Consider the following 26,411-nt stretch of genomic DNA (forward strand, 5'->3'; position numbering starts at 1 on the left):
GAGGCCATTCTGACAAACATGGATCATCCACTTCACATCTGCCTCAATGAACAACGAAACATCAGTGTACCGCTCCTATCCCTGCGCTGCAAGACCGAAAGATTTAGGAAATCTTTCTTGCCATCAGCAGTCAGGCTATTCAATTCAAAATTAAACAGATAAGAACCCTGACAACTGAATTTCCCTTCGGGGATGAATAAAGTGATTCTGATTCTGATTCTCTTTACATAAGACATGCAAAATAAAGTGATTTTTGAGGAATTGTCACAATTTTAAGTTGTCTGATGCTAGATGAGTAGTTCAAAGACTGTCAGAAAGTTGAAAATCCAATGATTCTTTTTGTTTTGAGAGTTTCTGGTGCTGCTAAATTAACAAATTTTGGTGATTTATTTTAAAGAAAACATGCGTTTGAAAGCCACTGTTTTGATTTCAAATTCAGACGGTTAAAGAGTTACAGTATAGGGTTTCAACAGTATGTTTACGATAGTTTTCTGTTATTTATAATGTCATCGTTATGGTTTTATAAATGGTGTTGATCTGTGTGTTCTCTCTAGATTAGAGTGAAGACTTTTTCCTGCCATGTGTCTCTTTCTGGTGATATTTCAGTTGTCAAAGCTGCAGCTATAAATATAGGAGTTCAACTGGAAAACTGCAGATTTGGCCAAAGTGTTATCAGTCGTCACCAGAAGTCTTCCAGTAAACTCACTCTTTTATCTTCTCTGTGGTGTCTCGCAGGCCGTCATAGTTGAAGTCGAACACAGGTCCAGAGAGAACATTGATGCCATTGCTCTCGTCTGCAAAACGCCTCAGCAGTGTCCCCTGGAGGTAACTCCACAATCCTGCACAAGAAAACAAACAGTCAGTTGAAGCTTAATCAGGTTCCTTCCTAAAACCATCAACCCCATAAGCAAATGCAAATATCACAAAAAACCCCCCCCTCATATTACAGTTTCAGAAATAGCGTGTTAGTTTAAAGGTGTTATGAATCTCAGACTTTCTCGATTGAACAAATCGTCAGAACAACCTAACTCATCGATTGTGTGAATGTTTCTCTGGCTTTTCTAACTTGAAAAAAGAACAACCTGGAAACAAGGAAATGTGGAACAGTCAGTTTAAAATATAAAGTAGATTTGGTGGTCTGTAACTGCCTGAAAAACTCAAACTTAACTATGAGATTTTTCACAACTACTTTCAATGTAAGAATATGTCTAAGTAGAAAATAAATGTGGACTAAATGATGCAATCACTTGCAGACAAACAGCCATTTCTCTTGCTAGGTTTGACCGTATTTTGATGATCTAAAACTATCTCAACATGTCTCTCTACATTTAATTTTTAAAAAAAGTACATATTTTGATCCCTAAATTTTGCAGTTTGTATTGTCCCTTCAGCAATAATCTCACGGGAAAATTACAAAAATGCCTCCTTTCTGAAGCATCCGCCTGAATAAGATCTATTTTTAAGCAAGTTTGGTCTTTAAAAGCTCTGTATAATTATTGTACAAGCAATCGATGAACCCTGAAACCCCAAAGGTATGTTTTCTTTTTTTTTAAATCGTCAAAATTATACCATTTATTACAGACAGAAACTGTAAACACAGAAAGACAGTTTCTGAACTAATAATTTTTGATCTGCAGTTCAGTCATGATATTTCATTAAATCCAAGTATCTTGATTTTAAAAAATTACGAACAATAAACCATTTGCAAGAAACCAGATTCTGTAAAAAGAAAAAAAAAATGGTGCTCCTCGATGCAACTGAACCAAGACTAATGACTCAGCCATGACCGAAAGTCTCAGGACAAAAACTCACAGACTTTTCAGCTGAATTCCAGGATGTGTTTACACGGAGCAGGTATAAGATAAGCATAGAAGCAAACTAAAAGTGTAAAATTTAGAATCATCTAGAGCTTTTGGACTGCCCTTTTCTATTTTTTCTAGGATTAGTAAAATTTGTGAGCACTTCAAAAATGTTAGACATATTTTAAGGATTTTTCAAATTTTGTAAAGTGTGTATTTGAAGAAATTAAACTTTAGCATTTTAAAAATTACTTATGGCATTGTAACTGTATCAAACTGCACAGCAGACAATTTTGTTTCCTGTCATCTTCTAGTCATGGTTATGCCGTTTCCACAGAGGCAGGACTTATATTGGAATGAAAATGAGCCCACACTGAGTAAAAATGTGACAAAAAAAACACCAAGAAACTGCTCGTAGTTCTAAGGGTTAAATGCAGTCTAGCACTGATTGCTTTACAGCTATATTTTTTTTTCGATTGATGGAAAACAACTGCAAAAACAAAAAAGAAGATTAAAAAATATTTGAAGCAGCAAATTTTGCTTCACTTCAAAACAAGAAGTGTTTTAAGAGCTTGACAACACTTCAAGAATAAATATTTTGAGTCTCCAATAAGGAAACTATTATCCTTTCCAGATTGATTCATATATATGCTATTGTTCATGTTTTTCCCCCTTAAATCATTATTAAGCCAAACCACACTGCATCCTTAATATGGGACAAATCCGTCCTTGCCCAGAACTCACATCACTGGGTTGCTCTGCTTTGTCTCATCGTGACACCGTGTGACGTCCAGGAAGAGACAGAGTACGAATGAAGCTAAGAATACCCTGTGGGACACACCATGTCTGTTCACATATCAGGGTCATCAAGTTCACGGTCGTAGCTTGGCGCCTTACAAACACAACCCTTCATCCTGTTCAGCCAACAAAAAAATCCCCTACATTTCCTCTGAGCTCACTCTTGGAACCCATAAAACATCTTTCACTGACTTTGTTTTGCAAAAAAAGGGAGATACAAACGCTAAGACTGTCACCAAGGCACATGTCGTGCTTAATTTTAACACCTAAGTTGTTGTTTTTTTCAAGATTTTGTTGCTTCCTCGTGCTCTTTTCAACATGTTACAGATGCCAGATTAAATCATGGTCCCACCAACGTGTTTCATATTATGTCCTGAAATCTAAAACTGAGTATTCACAAATGGCAAGATCCTTGGTTCGCATCCTGGCTTGGGACTGGGATCTTTCTGGGTAGAGTCTGCATGTTCTCGCAGTGCATGTGTGAGTCTTCTCCAGGTTCTGCAGTTTCCTCCCACATTCCACAAATATGCTGAAATCAATTGGTATCTCTAAGTTGTCCGTAGGTGTGAGTGTGTTTGTCTGTCTCTGTATATGACGAGTTCATTTGCAAAAACAGATAACTCCGTTTTGATAAATTTTCAGAAAACTTTTTTTTCCTTCAGATAATATCAATCAAACTGAAGTGGATTTGACTGAGTAGAAAAATACATGACAAAATAGAGAAAAAAATAAATGATTAGTGTTATTATTATTTTTATATCAAGTAAACAATAAAAAAGAGTTTTCTGAAAACGGAGTTACCTGTTTTTGCAAATGAACTCTTCATATGCAGCCCTGTGATAGACTGGTGACCAGGGTTTCCCCTGCCATTGCAGTCAGTGGGGACAGGCTCCAGCCCCCAAAAAACCCTAATAAAGATTAAGCAGTAAATAGAAAATGGATGGATGGATGGATGGATGGATGGATGGATGAATATTCACAAATTTCCTGCATCTTAATGAATCCAAATTTGAAGTGGCTCCAGCACCAGCAGCATGAATAAACCTCTCCTTGAATCTGAGTTCCTTATCATTGTCCCAAAGGGCTGCCATCCTGTTTCGCCCAACTGAATCGACCCACCAAGATCTGGTCATTTCTTTTCTCTGCAGACTGAGAAAACATCATCTATGGTTCCATCCCCTGTTGACTAGACTAATAAACTACTGACTACTATCTAGACAACCTTGTCATTTTTGACAAAGTACAATTTAGTTTTGAACCTCACTACTGGACTGGAATTGTTCTTTTCAGAGTTCTTAATGATCAGTTAGTTTTGTAGACAGTAATGGCTGTTAACACAGTGACACAGCCTGACAATGACACAGCATTGAAAACAACATTGAAAACAAAGCACTGAGTAACTGCCTAACTAATAATTACTTGTAATCAGTGTACAGCCTGAAAAAATGGGAAATTTATAGAATCGTGCACTGGAAATATTAGACAACCCCTGTTTCAAATTTCTGAATAGTTCAATAAGGAGAAGACAGTGAACTGTCAGTTAAACTCAGTATCCTCTTTTAAATATCTTCTGTAGCCTCACTTTTATCATACATCTTATTTTTGATGAAAAAATAGCACATTATTTTGCTACAGCACCCCCTACTCCAAGTGTCACTCTTTATTCCATTACCATTGTCATTGATGACTCCCTTACCATTTGTTGTCTGCCAGTCCCCTTGATTCAACCACCTAGGTGTAATTGATTAGCAACTGCATGCAAACTGACTACTATTTTTTTCTGTATTTACATATTGTCCCCTCCCAACTGTCTGACCAACTGTATAAAATATTTGACTCTGGAAATGTTCTGGGTCGAATTACCTTCACAGACTCAGTGTTGGTAAGCCCACCGAACACCAGAATACTAATGAAAACTCCACTTCAGCAAATTTCGCACAAGACTTTGGGTACATTTCTTCCACATTCTTAACAGTTGATATTTCCTTAAGGATGCAATACCTGATTTTAGTGTTAAGGACTTTGCTACAGAATTAAAGTTATTATTATCATCTTGCACTAATCAACACAACATATTTGCAACCAATGCATTAGCAAAAGTCTTGGAGGACTGATGATATAAATGCAGCTTGCATGCAGAAATCATGGCATTGATAGATCACCCACATTTCAGTTCATGATGTGATTAAAGGACCTGACTTTAAGTTTGGTTTACTGTGTTGCACTCTGAGGTTAGACTTACTCTTGAAGGCGGAGTACATCGGGATGGTGTTGGTGATGAGCGAAGCGTCGTATCGGGACTCTGGAGATGTTGCCAACTCTGTCCAACACAAAGATGCGTCACATACTGTTGTCCTCTGCGGCTTTGACGTGTTTGCACAACTTTGTACAAAACAGTTTAATCAAAGAGAAGTTATTTCAAACAAGAAAACAACAAGATCTGAATCACATCTGGTTCACATCTGAGATTAAAGTGATTCACCACAAATTATTTACGCTGCATCATTCTCTGTTAGTGTGGTAGACTGTTACAGTAATGGATGCCAGCTAATGACAGTCTGCTTGAGAAAAAATGCATTGACCACTTTACTACGTAGTAACTACTAGTACTAATTACCAGAGATGGGTAGTAACAAGTTACATTTACTCCGTTGCATTTACTTGAGTAACTTTTCGAGAAAATGTACTTCTGAGAGTAGTTTTACTGTACCATACTTTTTACTTTTACTTAAGTAGATCTGTGAAGAAGAAATGCTACTCTTACTCCATTACACTGGGCTACACTCGACTCTTTACTTTTTTATTTACCACATTAGATATGCTTTATTTTGCCAGAGAGATGCCCCCAGTGGATCTACCACATGACTGTGTTTCACAAATCAGACAAAGAAACAATAATCACGTGACTCCATTTCATCAGATGTGGCAGCGTAGCGGCACAAACTCTACACCGACGAGCAGACGAGGAAGGAAAAAAACGGGGGCGTTTTCGAGAAGTTTGATCTTGTTTCAGAGTCCAACAACATTAGCAAAGCATCATCATGGATATCTCCATCTTCGGCTTTTTTCTTCTGTTTACTAACACGGCCAAAGTGAAGCGTGACGCCACGTTTGGTAGCCCGCATGATACAGCCGGTGGGGTGGGGTGAGATAGGGTGGAACGGTGGGGGGTTTCCGATGAACAAATATTCGGATATTCGGGTCCAGTCCAGTTGTAATGTTATTTTTTTACTTCTACTTTTTACTTCTACTTGAGTGATATTATTTTGAAGTAACATTACTCTTACTTGAGTACAATTTTCGGCTACTCTACCCACCTCTGCTAATTACTACTTGCACCCTGATTAAAAACGGAAACTTACAGAATGGTGCAGTGGAAATTTTAGGCAGCCCTGTTCCAAATTTCTCAATAGTTCAGTAAGTAGAAGATGAACTGATGTCCTAAAGGCACAAAGTTAAAGATGGTAGATTCTTTAAAACATTTTAAGCAAAATTTGCGTTTTTTTGTTTTGTGCAAATTCAGTGAAGAAAAGGCAAAGGAACATCATACAAAGGCTTTATTCCAAGAGATTTGAGCTCTTTTATCAAGGTCCCAGTCTCAGGCCTTTGCAGAAACTGAGGAAACAACAGTCATCAAGCTAAAAATGTGAATAATCCTGCCCCCTCACTGCATCCAGGTGAAGCAATAAGAGTGAGCAGCTGCATCAATTTTAAAATTTCATGCTTCAAATGACTAAAAGATTTCATCCTTTACTTTTTGCCTCTTACTCACTGTTATTAATTTCAAGTTCCTGATGTTGTATAGAGAAGCTATTAAAAAGACTGGTCTTTAATATGAGAGTAATGAAAATTTTCTAATTCTCGACAGTGGATTACTATTTATTTACAATGAATGCAAAGAAATTAACGAAGAATCTCAATAAAAATAGGATATAAGTAGATATGAATAAGACAGTGTTTCATTTTTGATTCTATTGATCATTCAATAGGTTTTTTTTACCATGATAGTAAGGCCCTTTTTCTCTAATTCCCAGTGTCCCATTGGGAATGATTGAAGCTACAGGAGTTAAAGCACAATAAGGCATAAAGGACTGACTTTCATCATCTTCCACCTTCATGGATTCAGAGTCTTCTTTGTATTATATTACAAGAAACGTCCAGTCGTATTTGTAATACAGATGTTTTATGAAGCTTACAAAAGCCCAGATCAGACACTTAAAGATGGATTGTGAGACTTTTACATGGAAATGAATGGCAACGCTGATTAATCTTATAAATGCCAGGTAACTCTCTCTGTATTTACCAGTATAACAGAGTTTTTAATCAGACTGGTGCAACAGAAACAATGTGTTTTCCATCCAACAGCAATAATTGATTTGCCAGAGATGAGAGGGGCAACTGTAGCAGCAGAAAAGCAGAAGGTGCTAGAAATATGGTGAAGATGATGGATATAAAACCTAGAAAGCATCCAAGAAATGTTTCTAATGCTTCAGATAAAGAAAGAGAACCTTCAGAGGAAGGATTACAGGAAGTTTGTCACAGTCCAACCATGGTCCCCTGTCTGCCTTCTACTTTCCTCTCTTCTCCTCTCTCTCCCTCCTTTTCTCCTGTCTCCTGCTCTCTCGCTCAGTGCCGCCCTCCTCTGTGCTGTGTCTCTCACTGTGTCGGTGATCGGGCTCATGGAATCCAGCTGCGAAGGGAAACGCAGCTGGATTCAATAAGTCATCAGCCATGGAAAAAGCCAGGCTCACCTTTCATCTTGCTGCCAGATTGTAGTGTCAGCTACAAGCCCTTGTCTGTCTGCACGCACATCAGCCGGTTCTGCCGGACTGCCATTAGCCACAGCTGTTGGCCTCTGGAGTGAGCTGCTGGGCGGTGGAGCTGCGACTGCTAGCTCTCTCCCCAGAACTCTGGACCCACTCACATGCCTCGCCGCCCTCGGCGGTTATCCCCTGTCTGCTTCAGCGCGTCTCCCCTCGGATGCCAATTCCCCCAACCTGCCTGTGCCTACCGCCTTAGTTTTCCCACGTTTTGAGTTTTTGTCTCGTCTATGGCTATGTGCATGTTTAGTTCCTCCTGCTATGTTGCTTAGTATTAGATTTTGGGTTTGGTTATTTCAAAGTTTATTTGGCTTGACCCTGGTATACTCTTTACTCTCCTCCAGCCGTTTTGCTGTCAGCCTTATTTGGTTTAATAAAACATTAGTTTTATTTGATCTGTCCATGCCTGCTCTTTCATGTCTGCATTCTGGGTTCAAACCCCCAGCCCCTGTGACAAAGTTGAGGGATATGTCGCAAGTAAGCATTGACAGTGTTTGTGAAGTAACATTTATGGCCAGAAAGGAGAGACTACAGTTTAGCAGTGCAGGTTTAAAAAGGAAAACCAGCTCTGCAGCTTTACCTGGAGGAAAGAGGAAGCCATAGGTGAGATGGTTGTTCTGGCTGTAGGTGGTGCAGCTCTGACTGTGATCAGTTGACACTCTGGAGTCGACTCGGATACACGGAACAGACGGAGAAACCTCTGGAACAGGAGTTAGGTCTTCCTGCAAGAGATGCACTTATTAATGGGGGATAGTGGGGATAAAAGGGAAAGAATTTATTAGAGAAAAATTAAACTGTGAACCTTTGAACTCCCAGCAGTTTCTGGTCTTTTACAGATTATAAAACCATTGTCTCTTTCAATCATTTTTCTCATAACAAGAAAAGGTGGTATGTAATAGAACCAGCTAGTGCTTGAAGCTAAACAGATCAGTTACTATTTCTTATGGTTTAAGTTTATTTCATGCTGTTAATGATATGCAGCAAAAGTGTCATAAAATAAAACCAAAGTTTAAAGAAACATCCAGCTTTTCAAAGCCTTTTTCAACTCTACTGGATCTTTAATCCATCACAATAAACCCAATAAGTTTCTGGGTGTGTATTTTTTTTTTTTTTTTTTTTTTGCATTTTCTTGTTTTTAGTTTGGCATATTTTTACTCCCTATTAGATTATTTTTTTCACTGCAATATAAAGTCCTGCACCTCAGAGGAAACACAACCATGACTGGGCAGAGCGAGAACTCAATGTGTTCTGTGCAGTATGACAAAAGCTAAACTGTGAGTCTACATGCTACAGATTTTTACACACGTGGACAAAATTGTTGGTACCCCTCAGTTAAAGAAGGAAAAACCCACAATTCTCACTGAAATCACTTGAAACTCACAAAAGTAACAATAAATAAAAATTTATTGAAAATTAAATAATCAAAAACAGCCATTACTTTTGAATTGTTGATTAACATAATTATTTAAAAAAACAAACTAATGAAACAGGCCTGGACAAAAATGATGGTACCTCTATAAAAGATTGAAAACTATTTGACCAGAGTGACATGATTAACTCAGGTGTGTCATTTAATTGACATCACAGGTGTTTCCAAACTCATAATCAGTCAGTCTGCCTATTTAAAGGGAGACAAGTAGTCACCCTGCTGTTTGGTGAAAAGGTGTGTACCACACTGAACATGGACAACAGAAAGCGAAGGAGAGAATTGTCCCAGGACATCCGAAAAAAAATTATAGACAAACATCTTAAAGGTAAAGGCTATAAGACCATCTCTAAACAGCTTGAAGTTCCTGTGACAACAGTGGCTCATATTATTCAGAAGTTCAAGACCCACGGGACAGTAGCCAACCTCCCTGGACGTGGCCGCAAGAGGAAAATTGATGACAAATTGAAGAGACGGATCGTTGGAATTGTATCCAAAGAGCCCAGAACAACCTCCAAAGAAATTAAAGGTGAACTCCAAGGCCAAGGTACATCAGTGTCAGATCGCACCATTCGTCGTTGTTTGAGCCAAAGTGGACTTCATGGGAGACGACCAAGGAGGACACCACTGCTGAAAAAAACTCATAAAAAAGTGAGACTGGAATTTGCAAAAATGCATGTTGACAAGCCACAAAGCTTCTGGGAGAATGTCCTTTGGACAGATGAGACCAAACTGGAGCTTTTTGGTAAGGCACATCAACTCTATGTTCATAGACTCAAAAACCAAGCATACGAAGAAAAGAACACTGTCCCTACGGTGAAACATGGAGGAGGCTCAGTAATGTTTTGGGGCTGCTTTGCTGCATCTGGCACAGGGTGTCTTGAAAGTGTGCAAGGTACGATGAAATCTGAAGACTATCAAGGCATTCTGGAGAGAAATGTGCTGCCTAGTGTCAGAAAGCTTGGTCTCAGTCGCAGGTCATGGGTCTTCCAACAGGACAACGATCCAAAACACACAGCCAAAAACACCCAAGAATGGCTGAGAGAAAAGCGTTGGACTATTCTAAAGTGGCCTTCTATGAGCCCAGATCTGAATCCCATTGAACATATGTGGAAGGAGCTGAAACATGCCATTTGGAGAAGACACCCATCAAACCTGAGACAGCTGGAGCTGTTTGCTCATGAGGAGTGGGCCAAAATACCTGTTGACAGCTGCAGAACGCTCATTGACAAATAGAGAAATCGTTTAATTGCAGTGATTGCCTCAAAAGGTTGTGCAACAAAATATTAAGTTATGGGTACCATCATTTTTGTCCAGCCCTATTTCATTAGTTTGTTTTTTAAAATAATTATGTTAATCAACAATTCAAAAGTGATGGCTGATTTTGATTATTTAATTTTCAATAAATTTTTATTTATTGTTACTTTTGTGAGTTTCAAGTGATTTCAGTGAGAATTGTGGGTTTTTCCTTCTTTAACTGAGGGGTACCAACAATTTTGTCCACGTGTGTAACTATTTACATTTTTACAACCTTTTTTTCCTCATACTACTCTACATATCAACTACAGAAAGGTATTACATCATGCAAAAGTGTCTGTTGTGCAGTATGAAGAAGTCACAGTGGCTTGTATCATAACAAAAGAAAAACAGTTGAAATTGTTTGGATTTATTTAAGAAAAAAATTAGCAAATTTTTGCCACGGAACCTAATTTCTTTTACGGTTTCTGTCTGATAAATGGTGCTATTTTGGTAGTTTTTTCATTAAGGATAACTTGCCTTTCAAACTTTCCAGGTGTTTGGGGTTTTATAGAGTTAAAGCTAAGAAAAGCAGAAAAAGCGAGTATAAATCACGTGGTATGTGAAATGACCAAATGCATGTGTGTGTTGTTGTTTGTGTTGTCACTCATGTATGTCTGTGTTTGTGAGCAGCTGCACGTTGTAAACCTGCAGCATGTTTTCTTAAACATAAAGCAAACATGCATGTTCAGACGCAGGTCTGTGTGTTTATTGGTGTTGTTTGGAGTTTGTGTTTGCATGCTTCAGCAGCATCGTCATGTTCTGCCCTCACACAAACACATTGCAGATCGCTGAAAACAACAACGTGAGGTGGGAGTTATTACCATGGCAGCTTTTTACAACCTAAAACCCGGTTTACATAAATTATAGGCTGAAAAGCAGGTAATCCATAGACGTTTTTGTCATTGTGTTGGTGAAGGCAAGAAAAAAGTCCTCTGAACATATGGCATCAGTGGTTATTGGATTAAAAAAAAAATACAGATTGTATTGGTTCTCGTCTAATCTTTCAAAATTTTGCATTATTATAGTTTTAGAAAGATTTTTGGGTGTGTTTTAATTTCACTTTATTTTAGTGCGGTATGACAAAAGCAATTCAAATATTTTTTCAATGTGCAGCAGATAATCCGTGGAAGGAAAATAGTTTTTTGTGCATCTATAATCATGAAGTAATGTGGCTTCAAGCTACCTCTCTAAAGGTGCATTCAAGGGTGATATATCACAACTAGTGACACATGAACAGGCTGATTCTTTACAATCACTTCTTAAAACGCATTTTTACAGGCTTGCTTTTATGTGTTGTCTGTTTTCATCGTCTATTTTGATAATCTAATAGATTTTAAACTAGGGCTGTGAACACATTAGCATGTTAACGTGGATTAATCCATGGCCATGATTAATCAGATTAAAATTTTTAATGCAGTTAACGCATCTGCAGTGCAGAATGACTCAAAAACCCTGAAATGTCTCTGGCAACCTATTTCGGGCATTTTACATTTGATGGGTCACTTCCATTTTACTGGCGCAGCTTTTTCACTGTTTATGGCATTAGTTAATCAGCTCAGGAAACACACAGACCAATTAGGTACGAGTTAAGCCATCCCAAGTGACGCAACTCAGGCAATTAATTGGTTTCTGCATTCCAGCTGCTAAACATGGCAGCTGAGTTTAGAAAACGTGAGGGACAGAGGAGACAAAAAGACAAACAAGAAAAGCATTCAGAGTGCAGTGCTCCATCAAGACTGTTCATTCCTCAGTTCCTCCAGGAATTCGCGATGTTACGATCGCGCGAATTCACGCGAAATCAACCAATCCCTGCGAATTTTGCGCGGCCTTGCAATTCTGTCCAATCACTGCAATTTTCCCGCAATTTTGGCCCGCCTCCCGTGAGTTCCACCAATCAGAGCAGTCCCCAGCACAAACCTAATGCACGTACATCACGAATTCACTTCCTTGTTTATGGTTTGAAGATGCAGACATGTGCGATACTAATGTCTCTCATTTACCAACAAAAATTACTGCTGAAGACCGTGATAAACAATTAATTCACTGATGTTCTTCACCAAAGTGGAGCTAAACTGTTTTACACCCGTGCAATACTGAGGTGGAATACCAAAAAAGAAAAAAAATCATTGATTGATACACGGGCTGCACAGTGTCGTAGTGGTTAGCATTTTCGCCTTGCAGCAAGAAGATCCCGGTTTGAATCCCGGGGTGGGATCCTGGGATCTTTCTACATGGAGTTTGCATGTTCTCCCTGTGCATGCGTGGGTTTTCTCCGGGTACTCCGGCTTCCTCTCACAGTCCAAAAATATGCTGAGGTTAATTGGTTACTCTAAATTGCCCGTAGGTGTGAATGTGTGTGTGATTGTTTGTCTGTATATGCAGCCCTGTGACAGACTGGTGACCTGTCCAGGGTGTCCCCTGCCTTCGCCCAAGTCACCTGGAATAGGCTCCAGCACCCCCCGCGACTCTAGTGAGGTTAAAGCGGTGTATAGACAATGGATGGATGAATGGATGATTGATACACTTAAAAAAAACACGAAACATATTAGAACGGCTGAAATGATCAGACAACAGACCACATAAATCACCATGATGGAAACTGTTGCATCCAGATCCGTTAGAGCACTGAAAGAATGAAGGTAAATTAGATTATTTATTCCACTTAAGAACACGGCAGAGTTATGTGACGATCAGCATGCGTGAATCCTTCCTCTGTTACCAACATCACTCAAAAACAGACTCAGGGATTTAGATGAAGTTTTCAGGGTCAGTCAGAAATGACACAAGGACCAAGTGATTAGACTTCAGCAGTGATGCAGCTTAAAGTTTGGATCCACGGATTTGTTAAGGATTTCCCATTGAGGTAACGGCACGGCATCTGATAGCGGCACGGTAACCATGGCAACAGGTGAACGCTACCTCAGCGGCCTGCTGCGATCACGTGATTGTGATCCTACAACAAATCTGTGGATCCACTGTGGACGTATCGGAAATGATAGAAGGAACAGTTGATTAAATTGTGGGGGTGTTTCTGAGTCCCATCAATTCCAGTTGCCAACTACATATTTAGGTCACGCAACTCGGTACATACACATGCAGAACACACACCTGTCTTGGTAGAGGACTGCGCTCTCTCAGTGCTGTTCTTGTTAGTTGACGTGACAAGCCGTGAGCGTGTGTGTGTGAACACGTGTGTGCCAGGATGTGAAATTAACTTTTTAAGCCACTGACAGATATATCTGAATATGATTCATTCAATAGTAAATTAGCATTTTGTGCCGCAAATCTACCAACCACGTCATGTTAAACTAGTATCTGGCTGCTGCTAATTTCCCACCGTGGTGTGCCAGCTTGTGGAAATGGGTTGGAACGTTAAATAATTAATTTTGGAATAAATATTGTCAATTACAGTGTTGAAACATGTTCTACAAGCTGAAAAAAATGCAGCTTTTTAGCAGTTGTCACTGTCTCCCGCAGTTTCATCACGACAAATAAGATTAAAACATCGCAACTTTTATCGCAATTTTTTAGAAAAGCTACCGTGAATTCAGGCATTTTTGGCCGCAACAATCACGAAAAACGCCCGCGAAATCCTGGAAGGACTGATTCCTGAATTTGTGTATTTAGAAATCATTGCACCATAGAATCTGGCCATTTAAATGTAGATCAACCCACAAACTAACTTACTAACTAAATAATTACCTTGCGTGAGCACAAGCATGTGTTGTGTATGCGTACATTATGTAGTACAGATACCGAATTGCATGACCGAAATATGTAACGGGTCGAGTGAATTGATGCAGGTAACCGAATCAGCATTCACTTGTTGTCATGGTTACGGTGACGTCATGCTGGCAGCTATATCTCGTAATGGAAAATCCTTAACAAATCCGTGGATCCAGACTATAAGCTGCATCACTGTCAAAATCTAATGAGGTGGTCCATGTGTCATTTCTGACCTTCCTTGAAAATGTCATCCAAATCCATTTGTCCGTTTTAGAGTAATGTTTCACAAGACAGACATCTGTCTGTCTTGTGAAACATAGACAAATGTATGCTGATGATCACATAACTCCACTGTGTTCCTTGGTGGAGTAATAAACAAATCGACACCGAGAGGAAAGTCACACTGCACATGTTGACTATGTTTGGCTCAACATACAGCTGCGAGCCAGCTTCTCAACTATGAAAATGTGTATTTAAGATGGATTTAAGTTGGTTCAGGTTGTTCAGGCTTTATTTTTTCGAGTTCTACACTTTATTTTCAGATGTGCATTTATATCAAAAGTATTAATTAATAATGTTGTCAAAATGTTTTTCAGCCATACTGAATTCATTACATTTGATGGTCGGGTATTGAAAACATGAAGATGCTAATTAAACTACTGGGCTACATCCACATATATCACACTAATTCAAGTTAGACATTATGATTTTCTGGACTTTTCTCTGACTAGACCTCTTTCAATTTTAGTTGAATACCTCTGCGCTTAACAGCACGTTGGCCCTCTTTTTGAATACAAAAAAACCCTACAAAGACGGAACAGTCCACCAACTTAAAGTAATATGGACACTCTACAGGAAGGAGTTTTCTTTTCACCGAAGCACAGGTGTTTAATAAACATGTTAAATGCACATATATTCCCTTCTTTCTTGAATCCGTTCGCTCATGCAAAATGAAACGTAATTAATATAGATTAAAAGTGAATGCTATTCAATCATGATAATCAAAATTAATCCACAGCAACCCTGTGATTAATCTGATTAAAGATTTTAATCGTTTGACAGCATGTTTTAAACATTTATTTATTCATTTGATTTTATGTAACCTTTTATCTATTTTCTTATTTCAATATTTATTGGATTATATTTACTTTTACTACTACTGCTAACATTATTATTATTATCTTGAGCATTAATATGTTTTGCCTTTTTAAGCCATTGTCTTATATTATTCCATTTGTTCTTTTACCTTACTTGGATATGGCATTTTGGATCATGTACTTTCTTATGTGTTACTGTTGTAATGTCATATTTTGAAAGTTGTCTTGCCATGTTTAACTCTTTTTTTCCACTTTTGCCTTCCTGATCTTTCTCTTTCTGTTGTTCAGTGTTCTTCATGAGTCTTTTCTTTTTTACTACTTTGTTAATTCTGCTTTTAAAAGGTGCTATACACCAAAACACTGCACTTATGAGCTGTTTTGCAAAATGCAAAACATAAAATAAACCAAAGAGCACTGAAATAGTACAACTTCTCTATAACCTTCCATCAGAAAGGTGAGATAATTTCTCTTCAGGTTGATTTTTTCTGAGAGCTGAACTAATATCAGCTAATTATAAGCAAAAAAACAAGAACAACAGCATCATTACAAGAACTTATGATGCATATTCTTAACAGAAAACCCCTAAAAATCACTTTATAATCAAATTGAGTTGATAAATAGGTGGATAAACTTCACACTTTGTTAATAAAGTCTCGGAGACATAATGTGTGATAAGATTTGGCATATAATGGTGACATATTTAGTGACCAGGGATTCAGTACAATGTGTTTCTGAGCAAACACAAGAAGAACATGTGTATGTGTGTGTGTGACATGCAGTTTAACACACGCGCGCGCGTGCGTGCATGTGTGTGTGTTGTACCTGTCGTGGCAGTGTGTATGCCGTCCACAGAGGCATAGCCAGGTCTTTGCTGTATCCACTGATGAACTCCACATGATGAAGTAGGCTGTACTGAGTGTTGAACATCACCGCTGGTCGACCAAACGGCAGATGGGTGCTATCTGCAAACATAAACACACACACACACACACACACACACACACACACACACACACACACACACACACACACACACACACACACACACACACACACACACACACACACACACACACACACACACACAGTGAGTTCAGTTTTACTTCCATTGCTCCACCATCTTTATAACGATGGTGGAGCAAAGAGGCTAAAACGTTTTGTTTTTGAGGTAAAAAAAAAAAAAAAAAGCCAAATTAGCTTTATTCTAGTATTTAGCTCGATTGTTCAGGGTTGACCAATTGTCACAGCTGCATTCTACTTCAGACAATGTAAACTCTGCAGCAGTACATTGTTGAATATTGAACGAAAATGCATTTTTAACCCTTGAGTGCAAAGCAGTTTAGTGGTATTTTTTGCTTCTGTTACATTTTTACTAACTGTGGGCTCATTTTTTCTGCAATATAAAGTCCTGCACCTCTATAGAAACAGAACAATCATGGATGGAGGCTGAAACTATATGTGTAACTTCACAATACTAAACATGAATTATTACTCAGTTAGAATTAAGTACGTTTTATTGCCCCAAATCCAATCACAGTCACTTAATGCTTAGTGTCTGCCAGTTTGATGTGATACCATTTCACTAGATAATACATGTTCTAATTATTGTAAATTAGCTGTAGTACCAAGTTCTGCCACCAGAGCTTTTTACTGTTTCAACCAGGCATGAACTAACCGTGACGTCACCCGTTGGTTTCAACGCCGAGAAAATGAAGCCCGGATTTTGCTACTTCCTGGTCGCCATTTTGGATCTTTTGGAGCCAGTGACGTAAAAAGCGTCATCAAACAGGCTGAACCGGAGCGCAACTAGGGGCAGGACCAGTCTATGGGCGGGCCAGACTGAAGCCAGACTGCTGAAAGCCTCACCCTAAAGGATCTGTCAATCATTCCAGACAAGACTGTCTATCAAGTATAGCCACGCCCCCTGGCTCCGCCAACTTTCACGATATATTTAAAATTCATTATTGATTTATTTTAAGATCGGCCACCTGATCTCTCATTTTGACCATGAAAACTAACGGGGGAAAAAATCCTGAGCTGTAGAGTCTGTCAAATTTTATTTTTTCCGGTGATGAACTGGGGTCTATGGAGCAAAAGCTTTTTGGAGCCAACCCTAGCGGACGGCGTGATATTGCCAGTTTTTGACACTTCCGGGTGGGCTTCATTTTTGGAGCCAGATGCTATGTCCATCTTTATATACAGTCTATGATTTCAACCCAGGAGGCACCAGTTCTTTGATGGCAAGCAGAGAGCATTGTATTGGTTTAAGGGTTAGAGTTCAGGTGGTAAAGCGGCACCATGACAAAGTCTTCTGTGATGCTAAATGAGCTCATGTGTTTAAGATAAACTGTGATGGCTTAGAAAAGTGTTTCTATATTCCAGTGGAATACTGGAATACTGAATATTGTGCTCTCCCTTTGTGCAACATCTGTGTAACGGGTGACACAAATGTTACATTTTTAACAGAACAGAAGACGCCAAAATTTTAAATGAAACATGTAGAACGAAGTGATCTTGATGAAATATCACTTTTTTAAGCTGCTTTTGATACATTAATTCGGGTCTGCAATACACAGATAATATTTGTATTTTTTTGGAAAAAAAAAACAGACTCAGAACTGGAGATTTCTTAAGCTGCTTCACATGTACAGCTGTTCTACTGAGCATGTTTCAAGATCTTGAGGCACTTTTCTTTAAAAAAAAATCACAGAGAAAAAACAGAAACCTACTGTAATTATAGGCTCCGTCTGGCGCAGGGTTAAAAGCTTCAATGATCTCCACTTTGTTCTGAAACAGAGAACTTGCAGTTAGCTACTGAGCAACAGATGCATTGTGGTCTGCTGGTTTAATGATGTACTGGTGATGTCACTGCCCTCCACTGACCTCAGCATCACAGCTGCAGCCCAGATCTTGTGTCACGGTGACATCGGAGTCGGACGCTGGTGACGGTGGTGTGACTTCCTCCGGCATGCTGGGCTGGAATGGCGGCTCTTTCAACATGTCATTCAGGCTGCCGTGAGTCCCGTTGTTTGGAGCCGGCTTCAACCCCAACAAGTCTGACAGAAGACAGAAGGAGGAGAATCATCTCAATCTGACAGGTTATTTAGTTTTGTGGACTCTTGGAATAACGTTGGACACACTGACTCCAATTTTTATTCTATTTTTGTACAATAATTAAGTCATTACAATGTTTGCTGTACTGCACAGAAGCATTTTTTTTCAGTTTTCTTTACTTATAGCCATTGCTGTGCTGTTTCTATAGAGGTGCAGGACTTTATATTCAACTGAAAAATTTGTCCACAGTAGAGAAAACTAGGAGCAAAAACAGAGGTATCTATGAAAAGCTCTGCAGGATTCTTAATTGCTGCTAAAACTAGGACTTTCTACTTAATCAACAAGAACAAAACCACAAACCTCACTTTCAAGCCTCTATTTGCATTAAAGAACACACATCATTTAAGAAAAACATAAGCTTTCTCACCACACATGACATTGTATAACTCTATGTTATCAAACTCTGGCACTCTTTTTTGAAATTTGAAGCTCGGTCCATGGCCCAGAAAGATCGTCTGCATGCAAAAAAAATTTAAAAAAAGAGAGAAATGTACATGTCATTAACACAATGCATACAAAGGCAGTGGTTCCTGAAGTGAAAATCCTAATTAAAACGTAAAAAACATAGAAATAGAAGCTGTGTTTTTAGCGTATCGTACAGACAAACGGATACTCCTTATAGGGCACTGCTGCAGCTTGATTAAAAATTTATATCCTGCATCATATTCATATCATGTTTACTAGCTCCTTCCTTAAATTGTTGCTTTTCTTTGCACTGCACTGCCACCTTTTCATCAGAAAAACAGTGCGACAACATCTTTGTTTGAGATGAGCCAGACCTGCAAAAATTAATGATCGCACAATATACGTCGGTTAGATTGATTTCTCTCTGACTTAATCCTGACTTGCTCTGACGTAATGATGGCGTTGGTGATATATCATGAGATCAAGGCAGAAACATGTAGATGTCAACTGCTGGAACAGCTGATTGATTTTAAGTGTTGACTGAACACTACCAGAAAGATCTTATTGTAGTTGAGAGATTAAGATTTTGTGTCTCATTTTGAAGGCTAATTCTGAAACCAGAATCCATGTTGTGCATCTGATGGTGACAATTATCACAAATCATGAACTGCATTCAGTAGATCACAATTCTAGTTTATTGTATCTGAACTTCAGATTGATTTAGTTGTTGAAGTATTTTGCAGCACATAAACATCTTGTGAGGGTCATGAGGATTCATAGGTTAACATTTATATGGATATTTGACTCCTGACAGTCTGAATATCTCACAGATCAGTATTAAAGTATTTCCTTCCTCTCTACTTGATCATTTGTCAGTGTTTTACTTTCGGTATTTATTATTGAGATTGTAGTTTCTGTATACTGTAACTGGAAATATACATGTCTGTCCAACTGCTTTCTATACAAACTGATCTCATGCTGATTTACATGAGAAGTTTTCCAAAATGGAAGCTAAACCAAGATCACCTATGTGGCATTTTAATATTCCTCCCTTTCATAATTAAAACTGTGTACAAACTAATATACACATCTGATAACATTTTAATGTGCAGGCTGAAGGCTGCTGGCAACTGTCCCTCTTGACACCACATATTACAGCACTAAAGGGAGATGCATTTATCAAAGGAATGCTGCATAATTACAATTTATTTCTACAACACCTTTAAAAATACAATTAGAGTAGACAGTAAATGTAATACAGGAGAAAGGCTTGAACATAGCACAGTACCCTCATGCTGGTTATCTTGTTGTCAAAGCCGTGATCACCAAAGAAACCACAGTGAGTCCTCTGTTTTTCTGGCATTTTCCTGAAACAAATAGGATTACAACAATCAAAATCTTGACTGAAACTAAAAAACACTAGATGGTGCAGGTGTGAAATATTTTTTTCCATTTCTGGAGCTAAAACGTTAACAAATATTCAACCTGACACTGAACTCATTTAGAGGTGGATCTGATTCTGTTCAGTGTAGGTTCTCAAGACACACATAAGGAGCAAAACCTGACATACACTTGTCAAGACCAGATATATCATGGCAGTCTTAAATTTGCAATGACTCTGATTGTGTCATTATTTGTAGAAGACCTGTAGTAAATCTGTGAAAGAACCAAAATGTGTGATTGTTTTTTTGTTACAAAGACAAATGGGTTTCAGTGATTCCATTTTGGAAAACTAAGAGTTAAAGGAATCACTGGGAAGTCAAGACTACTGTGATAGACATGGGGGGTATTCCACGAAGCTGGCTTAGGTCTAAGCCTGGTTTATTTCGGTCAGCTTCGCTAACTTTAGTGAGAGTTTTGTTCCACCAACAAAGCTTAGGGCTAGCCTGGCTTGGTAACCATGGTAACTCAGCCAGAGCGACAAGCCTGGTCCGGGGCAGGCTAACAGTCAAGCTTACTTTAGCCCCATGTCAGAGAAGGTTCTGACGAGCTTCAGAAAGACGCCTGTGAACCGCATGTTACACATTAAATTCATCTTGATCTGTAATCAATGATGTTCTTGTTCGGTGACATACATTGAGACCTTTTTTAAATAACGCCGGAATAACCGTGAATCAAACTATATCATATTACACTACACATTTTGTCACAGTGTGCAACTGTGGCTCAGTGGTTAAAGCGTAGTTAAGTAGATGAAATGTGGTTTTACTTTTCATTGCACCGTGGGTTCGAATCCACCAGCGGTAAATACTTGGAAATATCTGATTTTCTTTCTTCTTTCACCCTCAAAGTGCAGTCAACACGTAACAGGAATAGGCACAGATTGTCTTAAAATAAGCAGGACACAACAGCCACAGTTTTCCATAAAGAATACCTTCCTTTTACCAGCGGTCCAATCTGATCATGATGATAATCCAAAGGTGATGCCAAATGATGAGATAACTATTTTGTGTACAAGCTCATTTGTGTCTTCTCCCTTATTTAAATGTAGGGCACAGTAGCACTATCATCTCTAATAAAAATGACATCTCCTCTATAGGCCTACATGTTTTTGTCTGCTTTTTTATTCAAAGTTTGAGTGTTTGATGAAACATCTCCACATGAAGTTGCCCCTTTTTTCCAAAGTATTCCTACTTTGGTTTTAGGTGTTACCTGCTGCTTTATTCATCTATGGTGGATATATATTTGTCAAATCAAGAACATGAATTAGGCCTACCAGAGTAAAAAGTGAAAACCACCATCACATTATACAAAACCAGGCTATGTTGTAGCCTCTTTCTCTCATATATATATATATATATACATATATATATATATATATATATATGCATATATATGTTTATACACACATAAAAAATGTCTTCAATGGGTTTTGAAAAGCTTTGTTTCATCAACATTGATCTCCTCTGGGCCACAGTAGTGTGACAAACTTCAGGGTGAGGAAAAAAAAGTCATCAACCACTGCAAGTTGTGGGTTATCCCTAATCAGTGTCAAAAACTTGCCCTCTGAAAATTAAATTTTCAGACGTGTGCGTGTGTACGCTCAGACTAAGTACTTCATTAAAAAGAAAATAAACACTTACGCATTTAAACGGTCGGCAATGCTTTGCCAGGCAGCGTCTCGAGCTTTATTTATCGCAACCGTGTTGCCTTTTCTTGTGATAATCTCCCTGTAGTCCTCGTACAACTCCGTGAGAAGTTTCTGCTCTGCCGAAGAGAAAGTCTCCGCTCTGTTTTTAGACATAATATCATCATTTCGACGATCGACACGTCGGGGCTTTTTATCTCCACCGGACGCAGCTTGGATCAGCCTGGCTTGAATAAGCGTCTCTGAAAAACAGCTGAGCCTCGTTCGTGGAACTACTTGCAGCTGAGATTAAAGTTGCCGCTTATTCAAGCCACGCTTACCGGCGTAAGCCCAGCCTGTTTTAGCCAGCTTCGTGGAATACCCTCATGGTCTTTACCAGTATATGTAAACATTTGTTCACAAAGAAAAATGGAAAATGAGGAACTGGAAGCTGGAGGTTTCTTCTGTGAAGCTCTAATTTCTCCCTCTAACGTCTCACACTGAGCTAATGATTTCTTCATATTTAATAAGCTTGTGTTTGAATCAGAAATTCACAGTGATTTACCTGGCAATGTGCCACTTCCTCTCCATCAGCAGGTGGACGTCCTCGATCCTGCGGTTGTTGGCGTAGTGAAGCCTCTTGGGTAAATGCTGCTTCAGGTACGGCTTGAAGTGCTGAGTTGGCATTTTACACTGAAACAACAAATATGAAGGTGAATGACGCGACCTTACAGACTGGACTGTTGGGTTGGGTCTGTACTATGGGGTGGTACTTACAGTGAGGTTTGCAACCACAACTTTGGGGTCATCTGGAAACAGAAATATGAAGGAATGAGGAATATGAAGCCTGTTTTGTATTTAAAATTATTTCCCATGGATAAACTCAGTTGTGATCGTCTTACATGTGGTGGATTTGGGGTCTCGAGGTCGTATTCTGCCCAGCGATCCGGGGATCAGCGTAATTTCCTCTATGTTGAGTGGGTAACTGCTGAGAAACTCTGTTTTGTCACAGCGAGCCTCCTCCATACCTGAGATATAGAAACACCCATGTTTCTGCTATTAGTATTAGACAAATTCAAGGTATACAGAAGCTCACACATTTACAAAAAAAATAAGAAAACTAATGTGCAAGAATTTTTGAAAAGTAATATGCAAATTGTCCAGGTAGATGAAATAAGGTGCAAAATTGTGAGGTATTTTTTCAAGAAAAAACAGCGTTAAGTCTGAATACAGTACAACAATGAAAGAATAATAAGCCATGTATAGAAGGGGTGCATCGGTCCTGACAGACTCATGATTATTCGGTTTTACTGGTGCAAACCTAAGTATTTACAGGTTTGCACCTCTTCAATGTTTAAAGGGTCACTACTAGTAATATGAATTACATGAACAAACATTTTAGAGCTGCTGTGATTAGTCACCATGGTCAATCACAAGTCAACGTTCATATTTTTAAGAACATTGTCGCAGAGAAAGAAATTAAAAACAGAACAGGAAGTGGCAGAAAATGTAGACAGGAAGTGAGGTGTTAAAGCATCTGTGAGTTGAGTGTGGCAAACAGAGGAGGCCTGGAGTACAATGGAGTGAAACAGGAGTTGGAAAAAGGAGATTTCTAGAAAGACTAATGCAGCTTCTGGTCATCTTCACTTAAAAATGGATGTTTTAAAGTAAATGGAGCAGCTGTAGAAACCAGAACCAGCTGAGAAACTGCAGAACTGGACAAAACTCATTCCACCTCCTCTATTTCTTGCTTGGCTACTTTGTTTGGACCATGGTTAAGGTACTGTAAGTCTGCTTGATTTTGTACTAAATCTCCATTTTTCTTCCTTTTTTCTCTTGCCTCAGCTCAGGCTACATTGTCATTTTTAACTTGTCTCCTCAGTCTTCTTCGGCTTCCTAGCTGCTCACCAACACTCACCTATCTCATATACATCCTCTTCCTACCTTAAAAACTGAAGTACACTGAAACAACTTGAACAAAATGAAAATTGATTAATTGAGATGTGCTGAAATGTTCTGAAATGACTGAAATGAATTACTTAGTGTCTGATTTTTAGTTGGGATTCTGTTGAATGGACTTAAGTTTGAGATATATCTGAAAATAATGAAGATGAAGTTAATGACAGTAGTTCTTTTCCATCTGGTGTGGTTTTGTATTTATTTTTATTGTGAGAGCGTTTAGGCTATCTCTCTGATTAGTTATGAAAATCTATTTTAATGTGACAGTTGTTTCCCTGTCTGACGCCTCCCCTTTCTTTCTAATTTTTGGTTTCTTTTCGGAAAGGTGTTTCAACTCTAAAGAGTCCTGAGAGTCCTCCTTAGTAGTATTTATTTCTCTATTTTAACAGCACCTAAAAGCCATTTCCCCCTTATATTTCTTTTGCCACCATTTATCAGAGTTAGAAACTACAAAAACAGGATAATGCTTTCCAGTTATCTGTAAACTGCCATAAACCTGTGTATGAAATACATCATTTCATCATGAATCACAATCAAAACTAAGCTTGAAATCAAAAGCACTTTATTCGACATGTTTTATTTTTTTAAAAATCATCAAAAACAAACATTTTGGACCAATCAGATTCTGTAGAAAAGTAAAAATTCTGTGCAACTGTGAAGCCGTTACACGTGACAAAATTCGGGGAATATTTGGCTGAATTGCAGGCATTGTGTACGCAGAGCATACAGGCAACAAATTAAAACTCTAAGCAGGAAAATATCTATAGTATGTATAGCTAACACTTTTTACAGTATAGTTAACACCTGCTGTTGTACATATTGGTCAGAACCGTGCTTTTCCACCACTCTTTGCTAGACAGTTCAGTTGTACAATGTGGCAGCCAGGTGCTCTCATTTAAACTCTCTGATCTAACTTGTGAATCTCTTCGTGTTAATAATTTTTTCTTGAGCCTTGAATTTTTCCTCACGTGCCAGACAGATGGTTCCACTAACCACCCAACAAACTTCACTCCAAACTCTGTAGTCTCTGATGCCCTCCAACTCTCCAGATGCAATGTTTACACACTTCGTTTCTCCAGAAACTCTTTACAATTAAGTTTGTAACCTTTTTTCCCATCTTTGTAGTCTGCTTTAGGTCATCTTGCTACAAAAAGTTTTGCAGAAATAGATAATCTAGGTAAACCAGAGATTTGTCCCACACAGATAAGGTGTAGATTTTTGCTTTAAATTCATTTCACTGCCATTATTTTGAAGTGGAGCAGCAAGACAGCCTGGATTCATAAAACTAAAACTGTCTGCATTGACACTAAGTGAATTTGGAGATTTTGGTTCCTTCGGTTTAAATGATTCAAACTCAGGCATGCAATAGCAGCATGATGTGTTTGGCCCTTCATGGGTTTGTCTCCGTTTGAGTTATTCTACAAGCTCCCTATTTAAAATTTGCACTTAATTCCACAGAATCTTCTGAATATACATGGCAATGGGCAGTTCATACCATGATCTCCTACGATGATGACGTTGATGCACCGGTGAAGGTTCATCTGTTTCAGTCCATTCATGAGTTGACCGATGATGTTGTCGACCTCCCTCAGAGGGTTGTCCAGCTGTGGACCAAACAGGAAATGGCTGGAGGTTTAAAGTCTCATAGAAGCATTGCATTAAAAATATGGATTGTTTTATTGGTGGTTTTTGGAGATGGTTGGAAGCTTGAGTACTACAAGGTTGTCTATTGTCTGTGTTGGCTTGTTAAATGTGTGTTTGGATGAGTTAAACCTACGCCTGCAAATAAATGAACCTGAGACATGATTGAAGCATTCTGGATGAAGCTGCAGCACAATAAATTGTGACTCCTACCTCCAATGATGCCAACTTTCAGCCAATTCAGACTCACCTCGCTGCTGAGTGGTCCCATCCGATGTCCGTAGGTGTCGGGCTGCTCTGAGTGGACGGCGTAAACATACGGCCTGAAGAGAGATGAAAGTTAAATCATGAGATCTATTTTTAACCAGATAACCACTCTAGTGTGAGACGGTGCCCTTGGGGCGCCAAAAACTGATTATCACTCTGTCTATATACATCTGCAGCTGCTTGTATGTGGATCTAACAGTCACAACATTCAAATACACACAACTGTTTCTTTGGTGACAGTAGAGGTTTGTCTTTGCGAAACTTTAACATTTCAAAGAACTGAATAATTGTGTCCAAAGAAATGTTGTACTCAAGTCTGACATTTTGGTTTTCGATGCAATGAAAAATCAATCAGTCACCAAATTTTTGATCACTAAATAATTGGTTTGAGTCATTTTTTGAGCAAAAAAGTTAAAATTGTCTGACTCTAGCTTCAAAACTGTCTTTCCGTCTACACAGTGGGTCGGTGGTTACCACTGTTGTCCTGCAACAGTATAGCTCGAAGATCCCAGATTCGCGTCTCGGTCTGGGCCTGGGATTTTTCTGCACAGAGTTTGCATGCTCTCCCTGTGCATGCGTGGGTTTTCTCTGAAGAAGAAGTTCCAGAGAGTAAATAAACCAGCTGCTTCTCTTTCTGAATTGTTCACAACAGTGAGGAGGTGGAATTGTACCCATTTTTAGTTGGACGACTATTAATTCCCTAGTCAGTAGCTATGAATGTGAGTGTGCTTGTTTGTCTCTTGTAGCCCTGTGATAGACTGGTAGCCTGTCCAGGGTGTCCCCTGCCTTTGCCCTAAGTCAGCTGGGATAGGTTCTAGCTCCCCTGCAACCCTAATGAGGATTAAGCAGTGTATAGATAATGGATAGTTTGTTTAATTTTTTACTACAGCAAACTTAATCTCTTTGGTTTGTATACAAAAGAAGACATATGAGGACATCACCTTGAGCTTTGAGAAATTCTGATTGACATGCATTAAGATTTTCTGAGCGTTT

The 26,411-nt window shown here is 38.8% G+C and overlaps 1 protein-coding gene across 3 annotated transcripts in view; it reads right to left on the bottom strand.

The window, feature by feature from the left end:
• The window catches only part of LOC110962806 (ectonucleotide pyrophosphatase/phosphodiesterase family member 2), a 75,825-nt gene that overhangs the window by 27,440 nt on the left and 21,974 nt on the right, over positions 1-26,411 (bottom strand). For 2 of the 3 annotated variants that reach the window (XM_022210839.2, XM_051955102.1), the window contains exons 11-23: positions 25,402-25,474; positions 25,006-25,114; positions 22,454-22,579; positions 22,329-22,360; positions 22,117-22,244; positions 19,773-19,851; positions 18,447-18,534; positions 17,849-18,021; positions 17,695-17,752; positions 15,788-15,927; positions 7,998-8,139; positions 4,840-4,917; positions 707-839 (exon numbers count right to left, since the gene is read on the bottom strand). In XM_022210839.2, the coding sequence (XP_022066531.2) occupies positions 707-839; positions 4,840-4,917; positions 7,998-8,139; positions 15,788-15,927; positions 17,695-17,752; positions 17,849-18,021; positions 18,447-18,534; positions 19,773-19,851; positions 22,117-22,244; positions 22,329-22,360; positions 22,454-22,579; positions 25,006-25,114; positions 25,402-25,474 (1,359 nt within the window). Of the gene's footprint in view, positions 1-706; positions 840-4,839; positions 4,918-7,997; positions 8,140-12,560; positions 12,768-15,787; positions 15,928-17,694; positions 17,753-17,848; positions 18,022-18,446; positions 18,535-19,772; positions 19,852-22,116; positions 22,245-22,328; positions 22,361-22,453; positions 22,580-25,005; positions 25,115-25,401; positions 25,475-26,411 lie in introns of those variants that run through there. The other variant, XM_051955103.1, reaches the window with a different exon arrangement.

Source organism: Acanthochromis polyacanthus, chromosome 11 (genome assembly GCF_021347895.1).
Source record: "Acanthochromis polyacanthus isolate Apoly-LR-REF ecotype Palm Island chromosome 11, KAUST_Apoly_ChrSc, whole genome shotgun sequence".
NCBI lineage: Eukaryota > Metazoa > Chordata > Actinopteri > Pomacentridae > Acanthochromis > Acanthochromis polyacanthus.